Source organism: Dasypus novemcinctus, chromosome 8 (assembly GCF_030445035.2).
Source record: "Dasypus novemcinctus isolate mDasNov1 chromosome 8, mDasNov1.1.hap2, whole genome shotgun sequence".
Taxonomy (NCBI): domain Eukaryota; kingdom Metazoa; phylum Chordata; class Mammalia; order Cingulata; family Dasypodidae; genus Dasypus; species Dasypus novemcinctus.
In genome coordinates, this window is record NC_080680.1 from 56,830,363 (window position 1) to 56,852,241 (window position 21,879).

The 21,879-nt window shown below is 35.2% G+C and overlaps 1 protein-coding gene across 7 annotated transcripts in view; it reads right to left on the minus strand.

The window, feature by feature from the left end:
* Window positions 1-21,879, minus strand: part of NFIB (nuclear factor I B) — a 238,330-nt gene that overhangs the window by 41,322 nt on the left and 175,129 nt on the right. For all 7 annotated transcript variants that reach the window (XM_058301874.2, XM_058301878.2, XM_058301877.2 and 4 more), the window contains exons 6-7: window positions 20,147-20,265; window positions 220-354 (exon numbers count right to left, since the gene is read on the minus strand). In XM_058301874.2, coding sequence (XP_058157857.1) covers window positions 220-354; window positions 20,147-20,265 — 254 coding nt within the window. The remainder of the gene's footprint in view (window positions 1-219; window positions 355-20,146; window positions 20,266-21,879) is intronic.

Sequence of the window (21,879 nt, forward strand, 5' to 3'; positions counted from 1 at the left end):
ATTTAAAGGTACATATGTAAAAGTTATTTAATTGTAGGCTTGGAAAATCTTTTCTCATGAACTGCTAAGAAAAAGTGTTTAATCAGCTTTTGACTCCCTCCCTTTTTGGCTGAGGAAATATGGCCACCAGAGCTATAATTATAAACTTTTGATCTATCCCTGGGGGGCTAGACCCTGCAGACAAGAGGGGGTTTCTCCTCCATGCTTGAGACTCCTCACCACTGTGTGCAACTCCAGGTATTCCGGGATGATGGTGCTGGGGAAAAGTGCTCAATCTGGGGGAAGAATCCTGTGGAGATGTAGAGCTGAACAATGGCTTTTCCGGCTTCTTCAGAGTAGTCGGAGAAGACATATCTGCAAAAGAAGAGTTAAAAAACAGGCTCAATGATCTTAAGCTGTAAGATTCATGTTAACATAATAAGAGATCTCATTTTCCAATGTTTCAGTATTTTCATATTTTGGTTCTTTTAAAAATACATACTTAGGGTCAAAGACCCAGCTAGGTTGAATCTTTGAACTATCTGCCAGGAACAATCTCTATTAAAGTTAACTCAAGTTTTCATTAAAATTATCATCAGAATTATATATATTACTAAATAAAACTTGTACTTCTGAAAAAACAAGTATCATGTTTCTTTTGGCCCAAAGGTCTTTTTACTTCATCGTTTCATTCTTAGATTTATACAATTCAGGAGTTTGTCTTTTGACCTAGTGACTATGTTGTGAGAAAAAAAAATAAAAGGGGAAACCTGGTGAGCAAATGTGAAAAACAACTTTTGTGTACACTGTTATGAATATCATTGACTTAACATCTGTGGAAAACTCTTCACTTGTTGAGCAAAAAAAAAATTGCATTCCATTATTTGCTCACTCTACAAATATTCGCTGGGCTCCTTCTATTTGCCAGATAAGATGGGGATGTTAGGAAAAATACAAAATCATTCCTGCTGTAGAAATGCTCATTGCCAGTGAAGAAGGAAATAAGAATGGTTGTCAGCAACCAGGGGAGTAAGTATGATGACAGCAGGATGATGTCGTGTTTCCTGCTGCAACACCAGAAGTAGGCACAGGAGCACTGACCAGCCTGGCCTCCCCAGGAGAAGAAAGGCATTCCCCAGTTGTGCCATGCTCACAAACGTGGATAGAGGTGACATTTTCAGAGACAGAAACTGTTCAGAAGAAGGGAGTCATAAGATAAGCAAATAGTACAAGTAGCTATGGAGTGGCGTAGTATAAAGATAAGAGGGGGAGACCACTCTTGGCAGGACCTACATGATGAAGGGTGATGGACTTGGTACATAAATGTCTGAACATGACCTACTTAAGGGGGAACCATGATTATATTTACAGTTTAGAACAAGCCCTCCAGAAGCTAAATGGAGGGTAAATTAGCCAAAATGGATGCTGCTTAAGATGGCGGACTAATTAATACACTCATTACATAAAAAGTTAATGCAGGCCTAATATATGCCAGATACTGCACTAGTTGCTGAGGACACAATGGTGAACCAAATTTGGTTTCTGCCTCTATAAAGCTTACAAACTAATGGGAGATAGGGATAGGAGAAAAGGAATTCAGGTAAGAAGTGTTTTGATAGGAGAAGCATTCAGGGCCATAATCATCCATCCATCCATCCATCCATCCATTCATTCACTCCACAACTACTGAACCTGCCAAAAGACAGATCATGAGCACCTGAAATAAGAGTGGGGATAGAGCTGAAGCAGTGGAGACTTAAATGGAATCAACCCAAATCAGTTAATAAGTAGATGTAGAAGGGCTTCCTCTTGGGGGACTAAGAGATTGTCCCATGCAGTTAATAGGAATAGGGAATTCAGGAGGAAACTCCCTTTGGTAGATGAGAGATGATACCTTGGATAATGTTCATTCTTATGAAGGATTATACATTTATAATAAGAAAATATTCAAACATGCTATGTGCTAAGAAATTTTTATTTTATTACAAAAATTTTAAATATATGCACTAGAAGATGTAATAAGTAATGGACATCATGCACCCATCACCCTGCTGCAACAATGATCAACTCACATCAAAATCTTATTTCATCTTCACTCACATCCATACCCCTCCCCTGGTATTACTTTGAAGCAAACCCCAGACATCATACCATTTCACCTAGAAGTATTTCAGTATGTATCTTTGAAAGACAAGAAATATTTGTCAAAACAAAAATACCACAAAACCATTATCATGCATAAAATATATACAATTTGCATATTTAATTAAGAAAAAATTTTTTTGAAATGAGAAAATGACTCCATGATGCTATTGATTGAAATAACTTGGTGTCTTTATATTTTAACAGTTAAAAAAATTGCCCAAACTCTTAAAGGCATTCAATAAAATTAATAATTGCTTTCAGCACACTAGGACCTAAAGAATGGGTATGCTGCTATAAAAAAGAGAAAGCATCTACCAAATATCTACAAAAAATGACACCTGTATTTATAGTCGTAAGTTACAATTTGTGACTAACTAGCTTTTGCTAATCTATCAGAACTTTCATGAGTCAGAGAACCATAAAGACAAAACAAAAGAAATTGTTAATGAAACTACTATAATAAATATTGCTACCAAAAAAGAAAGAAATTTTAAAAACCAAAGTTAAATTATAGACAAAGGAAGCTCATTTCATAAGTTACCTTCAAAATGCCAAAAATAATTCTTAATTTCACTAAAGATTTATGTGATTTTAAAATGTAATGGTACAAATATAGCTTTTTGCCCGCTAGAAGTTAAATCATAGAAATATAAACTGCTAATGGTGGAAAGAACCTCTTTTCTCACTCTTACTTTATAGATGATGTAATAGGTTTCAATTCCAAATTTTTAATTTAAAACTAACATTTAGATAAAGAAACTGGTCACTTTCTATTGAGATGCTTGTACTTTACCAGAGCTTAAATATAAATTTAAAATAAAATTAACCTGTGTAAACCACTTTCTAATGACTCAAGAGTATAAATAATAAAGCACAACTATATATCACTTAAAGCAAATAAATGTGACTAGAGCTTTGGAAACAGAATGAGTACATTCTGGTTATGCCATTTCTGGAGTTGAAGATGGGAGTTGAAGATCAATCAAGGCAATTGTGACTACAGTAACTATTTCAGAATTTTCATTAAATCCAGCTGAATTCACATGAGTTTCTTTTCTTTAAGGGCACAGAAGTTCAAGAATGTAGGTGATTATTGAATTTTTGAGTAATGAAGCTTTTCCATTTTCTTAACAAAAATGATACATTTTGGTCTTATGGAGTAATTATTATGGGTCTTATTTTGCTGGTTATCTTTTAGGCATGCACCTAATAATAATGGTACCTTCATGTACTGAACACACAAAGGAATTATAGGGTCCACATAGAAGAAGCAAATAAAATTTACTGGTCAAGATGTGAAAGGGATCACAAACTATGTCCTTCTTAAAAACAGTAACTTATAACTGCAAAAGTAGGAATAAGAGAGGTCCAGTGGTCTGACATATTGAAACACTTTGCTTTAGAAACAGCCAAAGGAAGGCAGAATTAGAAAGTAGGCTTTCATTGCCTTTGCTTTCCAACGAAGTGAATTCCAGGCTCATTTATCTATAAAGATATATTGGCACGCACAGTATGCAAGGCACTAAACTACGCATTTATTGAGGCACAAAATTGAAGTAAATCATCCCCTTGAAAAGGAAAAAAAAAACCCCACAATTTTTCAAACTGTTGGAAGAATTAAGGTTAATTATCTTGGGCAAGTAAGGTTAGAGTATCTAGATATTACAGTTTAATCATAAATCAAACTAGTTTTGTTTTTATTTTAATTTTATTTTGAATGTCTGAAGTCTAGAAGACTTCATGCCAAACTCAAAACTGGTATTGCTTCTATTTTGAATGTACTCAGATGATACAGAAAAAAAATGTTTGAGGGATGGATATGTAGGAGAGGTAGCTTTAAATGACCTTTCTGTGAAGAGAAATAAATGCCAGGCTTTTCACAATCTACTATCCCTCAAACCTGAAAACAATACATAAAGTTGAAAATAATAAATTTCAATAAAATTGTAAACATAAAATAAGTTGAAAAATAATAAAATTGTCAGTTGAATACACATAAAATAAAGAAGTTGAAGAAAGAAGCTAGATAATAATTAAAGGATTAACTAGTGTTTCTATTGGGGGAAGGAGGCAAGAAGTTGCTAATGGCTCGTGAGAAAGAACAAAAGGAATGGCCAGATGACAAAGATGATGAGCAACTTGAGGAGGAAATCAGGAAAAAAAAAAACTCCATTTATAATAGTGACTAAAACAATCAAATATTTAGGAATAAACTTAACCAAGGACATAAAAGACCTGTATGCAGAACACTACAAAACATTGCTAAAAGAAACTGAAGAAGACTTAAATAAATGTGAGGACATTCCATATTCGTGGACTAGAAGACTAAATATGGCTAGGATGCCAATTCCACCCAAACTGATTTACAGATTCAATGCAATCCCAATAAAAATCCCAAAGGCTTTTGTGCAGAAATCAAAATGCCAATAATCAAATTTATTTGGAAGGGTAAGGGTCCCTGAATAGCCAAAAATGTCTTAAAAATGAAGAATGAAGTTGGAGGACTCTCACTCGCTGAGTTTAAAGCATACTACTTAGCTGTATTGGTAAAAGCAGCATGGTACTGTCATAAGGACAGACAGATTGACCAATGGAACTGAACCAAGAATTTGGAAATGGACCCTCTCATCTACAGTCAAGTGATTTTTTACAAGACTGTTTAGTCCACCCAGCTGGGCCAGAACAGTCTCAACAAATGGTGCTGGGAGAACTGGATAGCCATATGCAAAAGAAAGAAAGAAGATTCAAATCTCAAACCTTATACAAAAATACCTCAAAATGGATCAAGAACTTAAATATAAAAACAACAACCGTAAAACTCCTAGGAGGAAATGGAGGAAAATATCTTCAAGATCTTTGGTAGGTGGTAGTTTCTTAAAACTCTATGCCCAAAGCACAAGCAACAAAAGAAAAAACAGATAAATGACCTCCTCAAAAGTCAACACTTTTGTATTTTGTGAAAACGGTGAAAAGGCAGCCAACTCAATGGGAGAAAATATTTGGCAATCACATAACTGCTAAGGGTTTAATATCCATGAAATATAAAGAGACCATACAACTCAACAATAAAAAGACAAAGTGTCTGATTAAAAAATGGGCAAAAGACTTGAAAAGACAACTGTTCAAAGAAGAAATACAAACTGTAAAGAAACACATGAAAAAATGTTCAACATCACTAGCAACTAGGGAAATGCAAATCAAAACTACAATGAGACACCATTTTATACCTATTAGACCTGCTGCTAGTAAAAAGTCAGAAAACTGTAAATGTTGGAGAGGATATGGAGAGATAGAAACACTTATTCCCTGTTGGTAGGAATGCAGAAAGGTACAGTCACTGTGGAGGACTGTTTGGCAGTTCCTAAGGAAGTTGAGTATAGACTTGCCAGGTGATCCAGCAACACCATAGCTAGGTATATGAAGAACTGAGAGCAGTGACATGAACAGATATCTGTACACCAATGTTCATAGCAGCATTATTCATGATAGCCAAAAATTGGAAACAATCCAGATGTCCATCAACTGATAAGTGTATAAACAAATTGTGGAGTACACACACGATGGAATATTATGCAGCAGTAAAAAGAATTGAAAATGTTAAACATATGACAACATGGATGAATTGGGAGGACATTATATTGAGTGAAGCATGCCAGACACAAAAAGACAAATGCTGTATGATGACCCTACTATGAACAAAGTATATTATGTGAAACATAAATATACTGTGTGAAATATGAATAGGGTAGAATTGCATATATAAGACCATTTTACATTGAAGCCGAACAAATTTAAGTTAATAGTACAAAATGTTAATATCAGACCAAAAAAATCCAGACACAGATTCATATATACTGTATATAATATGAATTATATAAATGGAAACATTTATATAAAATGTAAATATAAATCAATTTATAAAGGTGAAAGGACATTAATGGTTAGGTAGGTCTAAGGAAGGAATACTAATGGATGTGGAGTCTTCCTTTTTGGAGTAATGAAATGTTTCTAAAAATTTTTGAGATGATACATGTACAGCATTGTGATTATACCAAAAACCATTGATTATACACTTTAGATAGAACAGCCAGAAACAGCAGCTATTACAGTGGAGGAAGCATAGAGAGATTGAGAGGTAAGGAATTTCCTTGTTTTTCTGTTTTTTATTTATTATTATTATTATTAATATTGAAATAATGAAAATGCTCTAATAATGATTGAGGTGATGAACATACAACTAAATGATTATAGCAAATATCATTGATTGTATACTTTGGATGAATTGTATGTTTATTAATATGTATCTGACTTGTCAGGAATCATGTGGCTCAAGAAACTGAGCTCCTGCCTACCACTTGAGAGGTCCCTGGTTCAGTTCCCAGTGCCTCATAAAGAAGACAGCAGGCTGGCACGATGGGCAGGCATGGCAAGCTGATGGGACAAGATGACGCAACAAGAAACACAAGACAAAAAAACACAATGAGAGATACAACAAAGGAGGGAGAGGAGGTGGCTCAAGCAATTACATGCCTCCCTCCCATATCAGAGGTGCCGGGTTCAGTTCCCAGTGCCTCCTAAAGAAACAAGGAAGACAAACAGACCCAGCAAGTGCAAACAATGAAGGGGTGGGGAGAAATAAATAAAGCAAATCTTTTTAGAAAGTTGAGTTTTTTAAAAAAACTTTTAAAAATCAGACAAATTTAAACTTGATTTAAAAATTAATAATTTATAAATGAATTGATTTCAGAAGTGAAAAATCTTTTAAAAGCTCCATTTCTTTCTGTTCCTATAGTTTTTACAAGGCCCTTTACACTTATACCTGGTTTTTTAAAAAAATTTTCCTGTCTAGTTTCTCTCTCAAGGCCATCCTCATTGTGGTTTATTATAAAAACAGCAGGTAGAATCATCTCCTTCAAACAATATCTTCCTCATTTTAAGGTCTACCAAAGTATTACATCCTTATATCAATTTTCCCTTTGTCATTCCATTTCCTTTTGAATTTAGCTAAGCTCATTTGTTGATGACCTCCTATAAGGGAGGGGGCCAAGAAGAAGGTGTTTCTAACTCTTTGACTTGCCTTGTTTCTGGCATTCCCTGGGGCGAGAAAATCATGTCTTTCTACCTAAAGAGCAACATTTTATCCACTGAACCAACTCAATTTATTTTCACCAAGTAAATCCTTCTTACGAACTTTTGAGGGCCAGATCTCATTTTGCTTATGTCTTACGACTGACGGGTTTTTCATTATAATTACTTTTGTTCTATCCATAGCATATACTCTTTTTTTTAAAGTTGAACAATGGCTTACGTTCTACAAAAGAGGATATTAACAAAACAAACAAAAAATGTGGAGTCTGGAAGAATGTTATGAAGAGAATAGAAAAAAAAAAGATGAAAAACAGTAGAAAAGATAAAGCAGACACTGGGGATCAGCAGCTTATTTTAGAATCTGTTGCATGTTTAATAAGGTGGATGGTGGACCGCTAAAGAGTAGCGCAGTCTGAGCAAAATATCATAGCTGGTATATTTTTAAATGCATGTTGCATAATAGTTATCTCCAGATAAGAAGTAATTGAATACAGAGCCAAGAAAATTTTTAAAAGTCAGTTGCTGAGTTCCCTAGAAGTGTCAGGAAGTCTGGCTAGGCACACACAAGACCCACATGGTCCCTGCCCTTGGGATGCTTACAGTTCAGTGGAGAGGACAGACATTAAATAAAAAATTCATCGGGAAGCGGACTTGGCCCAGTGGTTAGGGCATCCACCTACCACATGGAAGGTCCGTGGTTCAAACCCCGGGCCTCCTTGACCCGTGTGGAACTGGTCCACAGCAGTACTGATGCACACAAGGAGTGCCCTGCCACGCAGGGTGTCCCCCGCGTAGGGGAGCCCCATGCGCAAGGAGTGCGCCCTCTAGGGAGAGCTGCCCAGCGTGAAAGAAAGTGCAGCCTGCCCAAGAATGGCACCGCATACGCAGAGAGTTGACACAAGAAGATGATGCAACAAAAAGAAACCCAGATTCCTGGTGCCACTGATAAGGATAGAAGTGGTCACAGAAGAATACACAGCGAATGGACACAGAGAACAGACAACTGGGGAGGGGAGGAATGGGGAGAGAAATAAATAAAGAAATAAAGAAATAAATCTTTTTTTTTTTAATTCATTAAATAACTGCAATTTTGACAACATGAAAATGTAGAAAAATTCTTCTTAATGACAGAAGCTTAGCTAGGCTAGTTTAAAGAAAAGGAAGATTCACATTGAAGGTATTATTCTTCAGAGTCTACATGCATGCTTAGATTCATTATAATTGGACAATTAACTTTGGCTCTAGAAATCAATTGTGTAGTTAAAAGGATAATGAAAGATCCTGTAATACAAATTTTAAGTAAGCTACTATCATATCAAGACAACTTGCTTCATTTAGATTTTAGCAAGCATACCTTTAAAAAGTATTTTGCAAAATCTCCTAATTTTTCCTAATCACACCATCAGCTTTGCGGCAGGGGGATGCACTTGCACTGCACCATATATATCCTAAGCTCTGACATGGCATTCATGCCCCAGCATCACTTCAAAAAGACAAAGGCTTAAGCAAATAAAGAGTTACATCAACTCATTTCCCAACAAGGTAATTTCATCTACAAAGGAAGAGAGTTGCTGTGAAACACAGCGTATGTATTCCACTCATCGGCAGCTTGCACAAATGGTGCTCCAGATGTATATCTGTTCAAGTCAGCCCAAGGCAACAATTTTGATCAAGTCTAATGTGGTAAAATGCTGCAGGGAAAGTGTGCAGAAACGTGTTTACGTCAGCCCTTAATTAAACTGTTGTTCACTTCCAAAGAACCTGAGGAAACACTAATGAGACATGAGTTTTGGCAATTTCTTCATCAAAGCAAAGACCCTTTCTTCAGTCTGTAGCAGCCTGTCATCCAAGTCGCTCCCGGGATAAATGTCACATGGCACTCCAATCAGTTAGCCACCTGTTAGTGGAACCTCACTGAAGTCAACTAGTGAGCTAGGGCAAGCTCAAACAGCCACCTTAACACCTGCCTGTTAGAGACACCTGCTCTTCTTTTACATGTAGTAGAGCAATATGTTAGTTTCTCCAATATGCTCAAGTAGGTTACAGATCAGTTTTCCATAACATATATAGAAAACATCTCATGTGCTTTTTAAAAAATTCCTATTCTTCTTTCCCTTAATGGCTGCCAATAAATTCACATCAATTATGTAAGAGTGTGCAAGGATTCTTAGATTTCTAGAAGCTATTATTTTCAGCATACTATAACACTAAATTAAAATATATCAACTGTGCTATTCCTATGATTTAGAAAAACCTATTTCTATCTGGTTAACAAAGAAACATCTTGCCTCAAAATCTTTAAAAGTCCAATTATTTTCCTTCCATGTTCCTAAGTTATCGTCTTCTTTATGTACATACCATACCTGTAAATTAGTCTAAATGAACACTATACATACAAATCACCATTTGCTGGCTTCTCTTATTTTCCAGTAATTAATGTTAGGTTATGATTTATAACTAAGTGCTTAGAAAGTGAAATAATTCCTTCAGATACTTGCTAAAATATCTTCTTTCTTTTTTTCATTATCACAGCTGCTGAACATTTTACAGGACCTTTTTTTCCCCAGGAAAAAAAAAAACCTCAAGATCCAATGAAATTAGCTGAGAAACTGCCTGTGTGTTAACGTTGACTCTTTGGTATGAATGTGACACAGACCGAAGAAGGAAAGCACATACGTGGAAACTTGTAGCTTAGAGGAGTCCACCGAGCAGGACTTAACATTATATTGCCAAGCCTCCTAATGTTAACACTACCTCAGAGCTTTCAAGGTTTTTTAAAATACTTTTATAAGTTTCAGACTTTTATAGTTTTTTTTAATAGAGTTTTATAAATTTACCAAAACTAGGACGTAGAAAATCTCTACAGACACCAAACTTATTGTTGGATGAAGGTAAAGGTGTTTAATACATCCATTACTGCATTGAAACTCTGTCAACTCACAGGAAGCACAGAGCCAAAAGAATGAGCTTTAGTTAAATTGGGGTATTTCCACTTTCCATTAAAAGTTGGGGAAGGGAAGCTGGAAGAAAGCATGAAAAAGAAATGAACTAGCTACATAAAATAATGCCATTTATATGAAAGGAGAAACTACCAAATATAGTGTGTGGGAGCCGTACTAGAACTAGAGATCAGATGACGCTTCTCCATCAGGCCACACAGTCAGAACTAGAGATCAGATGACGCTTCTCCATCAGGCCACACAGTCAGTCCTGAGACAAGGAAGCAACTTGGGCTCTATGCCCAGAGGACAAGGAGTGTGAAGAGAAAGCAGGGAAAATGACTCTGCCTGCTGAAGGCTAAACTGGACCGCGTTTTCTTTTCCTTAGCTCCTGCCTTGGGGGTAAACAGCGTTGAGGAAAGGAGAGTTTACAGGTTATTTATAACTATACAGACATTATGTAAAATACTAAAACTATCACGGCTACCTTGAGGCATCATCTGCCCCTTATTTAAGACACCTACCCAAAGCTTTGATGTATTTATTTCTACAGCTTTCCATTTAGAGAATGAAGCTGATTTGTACCTAGGGTAAAGCACTAATGCAGAGTGCCGTGAGGGAAGGTATACAGCAGGAGGAAGAGAGGACAGGGACCAAGTGGGCATACCTTTACCTGAAAGCCTTACACAGTCCCTCAGGCACCATCTCAATTTCTTCACTTCCTTCACAATAAAATGGAGCTATCCTTTCTCATGGGGGAAAAATGTGTGGTATGCTGCCTGACAGTTTAATGAAAAATAAATGGCAAAAAAAGGGGTGAAGGACAGAGTCACAAGAGTGTACTGTTCAATACATATATTCCAGAGGCTATGCTTCAAAATTGCTTATAAGGCCATGTACTACATTTAAATTATTACAGATATGACAGTGGAGCTAAATAAACCACTCATGTACTGCTAGTGAGAATGTAAATTAATAAGACCTTTCTGGACACTGTACCAATATTTACCAAAAGCCTTAGAAGGGGACATAACATTTTACTCAGTAATTCTACCCATAAGAATGTAATTATTCCCTTAACAAAATTTCATTGACCAACTACTTAGTGCCAGGTAGTATGATATATAATGGGGACAGCTTAGAGAACCAAATGGGGAAGAAATAATCAAGTTTAAGCACAAAGATTTATGTCAATAATGTTTACTGTAGTTTCATTTCTAAAATAAAAAACTGGAAAATATCTAAACATCCACAAGCAAAGCATTCATTAAAAATTTTGTGGCATATCCAAAGGTGTTATGCTAGCCATTAAGAAGTAGAATATGAGTGACATGGTTAAATGCCCATTATATTGTACATGAAAGAAAAAAAAATTACAGTAGAAACAGAGTACATAGGAAATGCACAGAAAAAAAAAATAGCTACCACAGTAGACTAACACACAATACAAATAGATATTAACAGGTGAATATTATTTTCTTATTTATATTTCACAGTTTTTTCCCAAACTCCCCCACAAATAACTCTTAATTTTATGATGTTATAGTATAAAATACATATTTTCCAACATATATATCATAGGAAAAATAATATAACTAATTCCCAGTGATGAGCTGACAATGTTGGATCTTGTTACAGTGTTCAATATGACACTGTAAGAAGGAAATACCTCATATTGGTCTTATGTATTGGAGGCTACCAAAATGTAAAATGAAATTCCTAAATGTAACACATGCAATTTTGTTGGCTAGAGGCAAAACAATGTATTTTGTGAGAAGAGAAGTGAAGAAAAGAGACTGTTTCTAAGGGCTCTTCTAAATGTAAAATTTTATGATATGATTGTGTGTCAAATGGGAATATGTCCTTCCCACACACTCCAACTTAACAAAAAGCTCTGAATGTTATGACAAGACATATGGACTTAATCCCACTACAATTGTTTGATGATGATGCCAGATGATTCAAAAATAATTAGCTGCCATGTTAAGACAGTGTCTCCATATATATATACCTATTTCATTTTTTTGCATTCTAAAATAACTCTGGGGAAGAGGCAAGATATGTTAAGAGTAAAAGGAGTTAAGATATCATCCCTGATTAAATTTCTCAACCTTTCTTTTCATGAAGTCAGTTTTTTTTAAAGGTAGTATTTGTGTCAAATATATGAAAAGTCTCACTTTAATCTTTGAGCTTTTTAATCTTAACCACACGAGTATATTACTATACTCTTCAGCAACTTATACATTTGTGATAGTCTAAATTTCTCTCTATAGTATATTTAACTTCAAACACAGTAAGTAACATGTTAGTACAAGTCTCTATCACATGCCTCTATAAAAACGTCTCCAGGCTACACCTACATCCAATACAAAGTTAAAGCTCAAATTTCTTTGAAGCTCACAAACACCTTCCTGAGATACTTTAAAAATTAATTCTTTGAATAATGTTTAAAGAATGAATACTGAGTAAAAGAAAACTTTAAAAAACAACACTTCCAAATGCATTTGTCCATTAGACAATTTCATTTTAATAGACAATGATAAAGTGTCTTGAGTAATGTCAGAAAACCTAATTTGAAAGAGGGAAAAACACCAAACAATTATGCAGGATTTGGAGTGTATTTTAGCTGCTTATTAAATATTGGCATAGGTAAATAGCTGCTATTCACTATGCCTCAAGGGAAAACCTCTTGGCTACAGAGAATGTTAAGCATTGAGAGCCATGGACTATAAAATAAAATCAATACTGTAACCTTAACTGTAAAAGTCAGAAAGATACTGGAAGAGGTCTAATTTAACACGATTACAGATGAGCTTTTCGAGGAGAACATTTGGGGAAAAGCCATGCATTTAGAAACATTTATGCTACAAGTCATCCTGAGGTTTCTGTTGTTACTTGGCTGCTACTATCCACACTGGTAGCTCTTAGGCTTGCTTTAACTGATGTGTGATTTAGTGGACTTACAGGAAAGTCCCAGGAATGATCTGGAACTTATTGCAAATAAAATCATTAAACTGAGGTAGAAAACTAATTGCTTGATGACCATTATGATTTGGTGTGGTTTAGGGTAGTAAAGGAAATCTTGAGGTCATCAGTTCAGCAGGTCAATGCAAATATGATTACTCTGCACAATCTTCCATTTCTCTAAATGGAAAAGTAGTCAAAATTGGTATAAATCGTAGTGTTTAAGTTCAATCTAAATCTATATTTTTCCTCCAACAAACGTTAATGAAGAAAAAAAGAATATTCTGTCAATGAAATTACTACCACGACATATTTATTATCCTAATGGTTTTAGAAATCACGTGAAATCGATCAGTAACAAAACCTCTATTTAGTAATGGACCAATTACATTTGTGAGATAATGCCAATGAAACAGAATATTGTCACAGGGTAATGGTCTCCTATGGCTACATCCCTAGTCATTTAGAGAAAATAAATGTTGCCGTCTGGCTGAGTCATTTATTTTCAAACTAGGAGACACTGATCCCATAACAAGGTTCTGTTATAATAACACAATCTCTAGCAATCATTTGTTGCACCAGAATAGCTCAGGACAAGACATGTACTTGTGAGAATTTTGCAGTCCTCAGGTATAAGGCAAAACATTGGTGCTTCCAAACACATGAACAGCTCAATTGTTGTATTATTCAATGAGAGTTTTAAAAATAAACATTGAAAAAAGAATTTAAGACACTGAAATTTTTCTGAATTTTTCAGTAAAGAGCTCTATTAACAGAAAGCTTAAAGACATCAAAATTGAAGATCTTTGAATTCTTTTACTCCAATTAATTAAAGTCTAAATGTTAGAACACAAAGAAGTTCTGGTACTGCACTTTGCTATTGTACAGAGGAGAAAACTTGAGATTTGCTGAAGTTACGTGACTTGTCTAAGGCCACATAAGTATTTAGTTTCTTGATCACCATTACAGTGCTCTTGGCATAAGGCAAACAGCTGTAACTGAGCTAAAAGAAAAAAGTATATATGACAAACACATAATTGATTTTTACATTTTGACATATGTAGCTCATCTTGAACTGAGTGTGTATCATTCACCTATATTAAAGACATTCTAGAGTTAAGGAATATATGTTAACAGTATCTAATTATTAAGCAAAGATATTCTTAACCTGAATCCAACCCCAAAACTGCACTCAAGATTCCCTGGGACGTTCAGGAACCCTCTGACCTCTGAAATTTGATGCCCTGATCTGTATTTGAAGTTTCATGGGTTAAGGGGACAAAAGGAGTTAAGAATGACAGGAAGAGAGGTTTTGTAACAGGTTTTAAAAACCACATGAGCATCACATCTCAGTGGTTTATTTGGGAAGCAGTGTGTATAAGAATCATGAGCTTGGCTCTTCAGCTGGACAGACAAGGGTGCCCATTCTGCCCTGCTACTTATTATCTATGTCATCTATGTCAAATTTCTTAGTCACTCTAATAATCAGTTTAATGAGCTATAAATGGGGAGGAAGGGATACCTATGTCATAGGGTTTGATAGGGTTTAAAAGCAAAAATCTGTCAAATCTGACATGTAGCAAGTAATAAACGGTAGCCACAAAGGGCACATGGTCTTGTTTTCTACATTTAAATATGTCTTTGTTGAAAAAACATTTACATTTCTTCAGTAAATAAATGGTTTAGAAAAAGGAGGTCAGGAACCATTATATTTAAAGAAAGGCTGAAAACACAAATGTGATGTATGTACCTTGTTTGTATCCTGATTCAAACCAGTTAATCATAAAACAACAACTTTGAGGCATTCTAGGGAATCTGAACATGGATTATATATTAGATGCTAGTCAGGAATTACGTTAAATTGATATGAGAACAACTTTCCCATATCAATCAGTATCTGCCCTTCTAACTGCTATGCCTATTAGAACACATGAAAGGAGCAAAAACATCTGTTAATTAGTAGGCAGTTTGATGGATCTTGGCTAAAACAAAAGGTTCTGAAGTCACAAACTTAATAAACGTACTTAGTCGATATCCCATCCTGTGTATCCACAATACAGTAGTTATACTAAATATTCTACATATTCTTTCATGAATGAAAAAATTTTAGATTTTTGTTAAAATAGAATTTCCCAAACTTAGCTGACCACTCTTTGTGCCTATGATACCTATTAACATTCCTTAAACTCATATTAAGAAACACTAGCCTCCGTGATTCTGGTTCTCTTCGTATTCTACTACCCGGCTATTTATTGCTATTTATTTCCTACATCTGATTGAGCTCATACTGGCATTATTATTCTCTAGTCCCCAGTGAGGCCTTTGATCATTTGGCTTCATTCATTTGATATTTAATACTATATCCTTACAAAACTCTACACAGTGAAAATTGAAAGTTAACACAACTTTTAAGTCTATATTGCTAATGAAATCATTTGTGAAATTATCAAAAATAAATCTCTAGGAACTGTGGAAATATATAAACTTCAAAAAAGACTAAGTCTTATTTATATTACAGAAACATAAATTTAAAAAGAAATTTAACATTCTTTATCTTTTAGTACCTTCAGCTACCAGAGTACAATGCCTCAATATGGCCTAATAGAGTCCAATTTAATTTTTCAAACTCTTCTTAAAATTCTAATTGTATACCAGCATACCACTAAGTAAAGCTAACATATTGCTAACACACCAATTTTTTATTTTATGTAAATCTATTTACCTCTCAAAGTGCTTAAAAATAAGCTAGTTCTTAAGCATGGAAACAGTCCCTTGGTAATCTGGTTTACATGATTTATTCTTTGTCAAGCCCCCTTTATCAAAAACAGTAAAAAATATTTTTTCTGTTCAGCAGGTCATGGCTTGAAAACTCATTTTATTCATATTTGTGTGCCCAATGCCTAGAAAAATTCCTGGCATATAATCAGTATTTGATAAATGCTAATTGAACCAAATTATCTCAAATCCTAAATGTGTAGGAATTAATAAAATTTTCCTGCATAAAACACTTTTTGAATTTACATTTTTTCTAAGATTGCATGTTGTTTAAAAACTCATGAGACTGGCAAACTGTTAAGTTTTACGTTTAGAAGGCCCCAGCTATATATTACCAACATATTTTCCATATGACATTTTTTTCTCACTAAATGCCTATTAAATAAAGTTACAGAGTTTTACATTCAGACTTAGATAAGCCAGCAACTTTTACAATTGCAGTGGCAAATACAACCTTGATAACTTGTTTCAAATAGTCAAGCACAAAATTTATTAGTTGGTTAGATTCCTGTCCATTGAAAAACACCTAGATTTAGTCCCATGAAAATAATGTGAATGACAGAAAAACCAAGACCTGTCTCATATTTTTCCTCCTCAAGTAGAAATTATAAAGGTTCATTCTAACGATGTCAAGAAAAGTAGATCAACAAGGATATGGACCTCTGAGTTGAGCCAGGTAAAAACATTTAAGGTAAGAAAGATCTCAGGTGAAATTTTTTACAGGGTAAGTATTGGGAAAAAAAAGAACATTTTAACCTGCACATTGATAAGATGACCCAGTTCCATTATTCTGACAATTATATCTAAGATGATAGAAAACAGTACCCAAAAGAGAAAAATTGTAATAGAGGCAGAGACAGTCAGAAGTTTAGGACTTGGAATTCCTAGAAGACAAAGGCAAGGAGAAATATTCTTAGACCTATGAAAGGATTTTAAGAGTTGCTGTATATCTTTGTAAGTGGGCCAGTTTTGTTTTGTTTTAGTTTTTCCTTTCTGTTCTGGATACATAAAAGAACATAAAGTAAAAAATATAAAAATTCCATAATGTAAGTGCTGACAAACTTAATTTCTATCACTAATATCAGAAGAAATTTAAGAAAATTATATACTCTCCATCAAATGTTTAATACTATTAAATAGTATTCAGTGTAAAGTGTAAATGTCCACATTTTGCAAAATTATAATTTACCACTCTTTTAAGATCAGAAAATTGTATACTTTGAGTTTTAAAAAGAATATAATTATGTTCATAATATGCTAACAAGGGTATTTTTTTCAATAAGACTTCTGAAAATTACATAAATCTATTTTTATATTAATATTTAACCAATTCCTTTAAAATAATGTGCATAAAATTTGATCATATTCTACCCTTTAATTTTGCCTAGATAGAATAAATCTCAAGGGTTCAGTCTGGAGTTTCAGATTGTGAGGGTAAGTAGAATGCCACATATTATCCATAATTTTTTTATTTGACTCTCACATTTCAAATAGTTTTGTTAAGGGCAATGGCAAGAATAGATTTTAATGCAAAGTTAACACTAACAGAATTAAGGTGTGCCCAGGAAGTAATCAATAGTTACTTCCTATTAAACAACCCATAAGTAAATACTGAGTACCAATTAGTGCAGGACTTTAAGGGAGAAACAAGGAAAGGGAAAGATGTGCGTGTGTGTTAGAACACTCCCTGCGCGACAGGCATATGGTCTAAACAGCATTTGAAGATGGACAGAACTACTGTAGGGCAATTTATTTTGCAAATTTAAAAAAAGCAATTTTCTAAGAACAAAAAGACTGCATTGGGCTTAGCAAATTTTAAAGATAGTTCTGCAGTGCCCTCATTTTTTCATTGTAGTTGAAGTCTTCTCTCCCACAATGGCTTATTGTGCACATTACAAAGTCTTCAGAGTCTTCAGAATTAAAGTGGCAGTGGTTTTGTGTGTGTGTGTGCATATGTTTTGAGCATACTTGAAAATGGATCATTCTTTCTTACTCTTAATATAACATGCCTTCATAGACTTCTCCAATAACTCCAGTCATCTTGACAAAAGAAAATCACCGAGACAATACAATGATTTAACAAAGAGAAAGAATGACAATTTCCCTTCTACTTTTCAAAAATGTTTTATAATATGATTTGTGACTGGCTTTATAAAATAGGCTGAAAGAGGAATCAATTCTTACAATGTGACATTCTATAATAAAGAACACCTACACTTCTGAACAACACATCCATTCCCACGCATTCACAATGTTATTATTGTTACCATTAGAATCTTTTTTCAGAATAATTTTCTGACAGGGAAAAAGTGGTTTGTTTAGAATAAACTGACAATGTCAGGGAAACAAGTAGTAAAATATGAAGGGTTGAGGGTTTTGTTTTTATTCTCACCTCTGCAACTGTGGTGAAAATCCCTATTACTTATTGCCCTCTTCCTATCAATGTATATTTATTAAAAAATATTTGTTGTGCCCCTACTATGCACCAAACGTAGTGGTAGGGGCTGGTTACAATAGTAGCCCAAGCACACAAATTCTCTGCCCTCAAAGTGTAGTTAGATTTTTAAACAATCGCATAAACATGTAACGACATATTCTGAGTACATTGGGGAGTGCCAAGACGGAAAAACAGGAAGACCCAGAAACAGGAAACCTAATTCCTCGATTTAGGCTGAGACTTGAAAATGACGAGTTGCCAGATGAAGAGGTGGAGGAGGAACGTTCCAGAGGTTATGGCTTATGTGCAGGTCCTGAGTTACGCATTCCCGAAATGAAACAAACAGAGCAGGGGGCTCCAGTGCACGAAGGAGAAGCGGACGGGCACCTGCTGATGCTGACTGGCCGTGAGCAGACAGGCCTCCTCACAGGGCCTGATGTTCACAGGGGAGAATTCTCAGGTTCTCCTGAAAGCAGTGGGAAGCTAGTAAAGGTCTGAGGCCGGGGCAGGACATGGCGCCATTTATGCTTATAAAGATCTGTCTGCTGTCTCAGGAATGGATGGGAGAGGGGGCCTGATATCTCAGAGTCAAAGCTGCCCAGCTGATGGTCACGCGCCCACCTCCACATGCAGCGTCCCGCCCAAGGCAGGGCAAGGCCTTGCTCAAACGCTGGTCTTACTTCCCCGCCTTCAGACTTGGCTGTGCTTTTCTTCCTGACCCCATATACCCCTACCCTCACTTCCTTCTATTTAAAATCCTAACGGGCAAAAGGAGACCCACCTGACTCAAAGACCAGTTCCTCCATGGAGATTTTATTCACTAGTCTTTAAACCCTCTAGCACTCGATATAAAAATTCTGAGCAGGAAAAAAAAAAGTCCTGAATAAGAAATTGACTTTGGCCTTAATTGTTAGGCTTCAGAGTTGTCCCCTGAGATTACCCAATGTACAGCCTCCCACCCGCCACATAGGCACACTCAAGTCTTTTGTTTTACATTTTAAATAAAAAGAATTTGATTTAAATGACAATTTTCAAATACTAAAAAATTCTGCTGATATAAAATCTTTTTTGCACACACACAAGCAAAAATGCAGTTAGCTAATGTTCCTATTTTCGTGCTTAATAGTCTCCCTCTAATTGTGGAAAAAAGGCGTGGGTATGTCTAATGAAATATATTTATATCCAATAGACTTTAAGAAAGAAAAAGAACTAAGTCTGAACTCACAGAGGCCAGTAAATACCTATTTCTTAAAGTTATTTTTCCCCAAAACTACCCTAGAATTGAGCCATAGTTTTATCTAGAAAGCACAACTACACTGACTCAGACACAACTTTCTTACATTACATTTTTATTTATTGTTTATACTCTGCCGCCTTCCAAAAGGAATTTGAGGTTGCTTCCTTTAAATGGGAACTTTCAGTTCCTGGCACCTACAAACTCCTGAAAGTTTGACTCCTCCCTGAAACGGCCCCATACAAGAGCAGCAAACTGATCTAATTGAATCAGAACTTGTGGTTCTCCGGCAATCCAACCAACCTAAATGTAGACAGACCATAATCAGATGCATACATAATTGTGGGTTCTGAAAGATCATTTTGTCTAGAGGAAAAAAAAAGTCCAATAAGACATGCAGAACAAATGAGTATTTTTTTAAACAAAGTTTTACTAGTAATATTATCCTAAAAATAATTCCACTGAAATTATTTCATAAGAAAATAGAATCCATATTGGTTCAACTATGAAATTTTGGCTAAATGGAACTTATGAAAGGAGCCAGCATTTTACTTTAATCCCTAGAGGCAACCCCATATCACTCACCTTGATCTCTTTCATGCCATGTTCGACTTCCAGCAGCTGGTGAATTTGGAGAGGGATAAAAGTCTCCTGTAGGACTTGGTTCCATATTTTCATCTATGGATATAGTTTTGGGTCTTTTGCTGCATAAATATGAAAATAGTTATATTAATGGAAATTTCTAGGAAGACATGTACCATTTGAAGGCAGATAGTTTGGGAAGATTGTTACTGTAAATATCCATAAGCACAAGTTAGGGTATCTCAGAATCATTTTGAAATAATGGTAAGTATTGAAGAAATCAACAGGAGTAGCAAACCTTTCTAGTTGCATACACTATTTATTATACTTATACTTGTCTAAAAAAATACAGTGTCATTTTACTTTTCAAATTTATTTCCAAAGAAATTTCAGTAATAAAAAAGTGAATTCTTAATATGGCTTGTATACTAACACTAAAACTGTGTTATTTTGTACCTGGATCTTATTATAATTATCAATAACAGTAGTGTTCATCTCTAATGCACTTGCCATTGACAAGGTCATGTTTTCATATTCATACAAAGATAAGATAATTACGTAGAGTTTTAGAGTCAGTCAAGCCACGTATCAAGTCTTGGTTAAACCACTTCCTACTTATTAACATGTAAGTTCCTTAACCTCTCCAAATTCAGTTGAATCATCTGTAAAATGGAAATAATAAACCATTCAAAAGGGATGATTTATAGGATTAAATGAGGTATTAAAGGCAAAGCTCTTAGTTAAGGGGCTGGTAGTTAGAAGATACTTATTAAATGGTAATTATTATTATTAACACATAATTAATAATAATAGTACTATATGGTACCTTACTGTTTATAAACCAGTTCATATAGTCTTCTTTACCTTTTCCTAAGAAGTTAGGTTATTGATCCTTTGTTTGTAAGATCAGCCCTGAAAATCAGGCCACTGACAAACTGACACTGTAAGTATACTTCAAAATGATTCCTCTTAATTAGGAAAATGTGGCTTATCGCAATTAATAAGAAGAGTGAATACTTAGAGCAAAGATTAAAAACTTATTTTATGGTGCATGACATATTGCTTGATATACTGCTTTTATAAAGCCCTACCAATACTCTATTAAACAACTAATTATGACCATGAAAACGGATATATTTTTACTTCAATTTTTAAAAAAATCTTATTCAAACCTATGTGGGTAAAAACTAAACAAAAGACATCTCCTGAATTATCCTTATGCAATGATAATAAATATAATATCAAAAGATTTCAGAGTTGGAAGTGACCTCAGAGATCATTAACATAAACCGACTTTCCCCCAATTTTATAAATGGATTGGAGAAATTAAGAAATTACCCAGGGCAAGTTAATGGCTGAAGCCGAATTCAAAGTAAGGACTTCTAGATATATTCACAGATATACTTATGATTAATATTTGACTCATAACTCCCAAAGTATTAACATGATATAGAAGATTAAAATTTCTATCTGGGAAACGGACTTGGCCCAGTGGTTAGGGCGTCCGTCTCCCACATGGGAGGTCAGCGGTTCAAACCCCGGGCCTCCTTGACCCGTGTGGAGCTGGCCCATGCGCAGTGCTGATGCACGCAAGGAGTGCCGTGCCACACAGGGGTGTCCCCCGCATAGGGGAGCCCCACGCATAAGGAGTGCGCCCCGTAAGGAGAGCCGCCCAGTGCTAAAGAAAGTGCAGCCTGCCCAGGAATGGTGCTGCCCACACTTCCCATGCCGCTGAC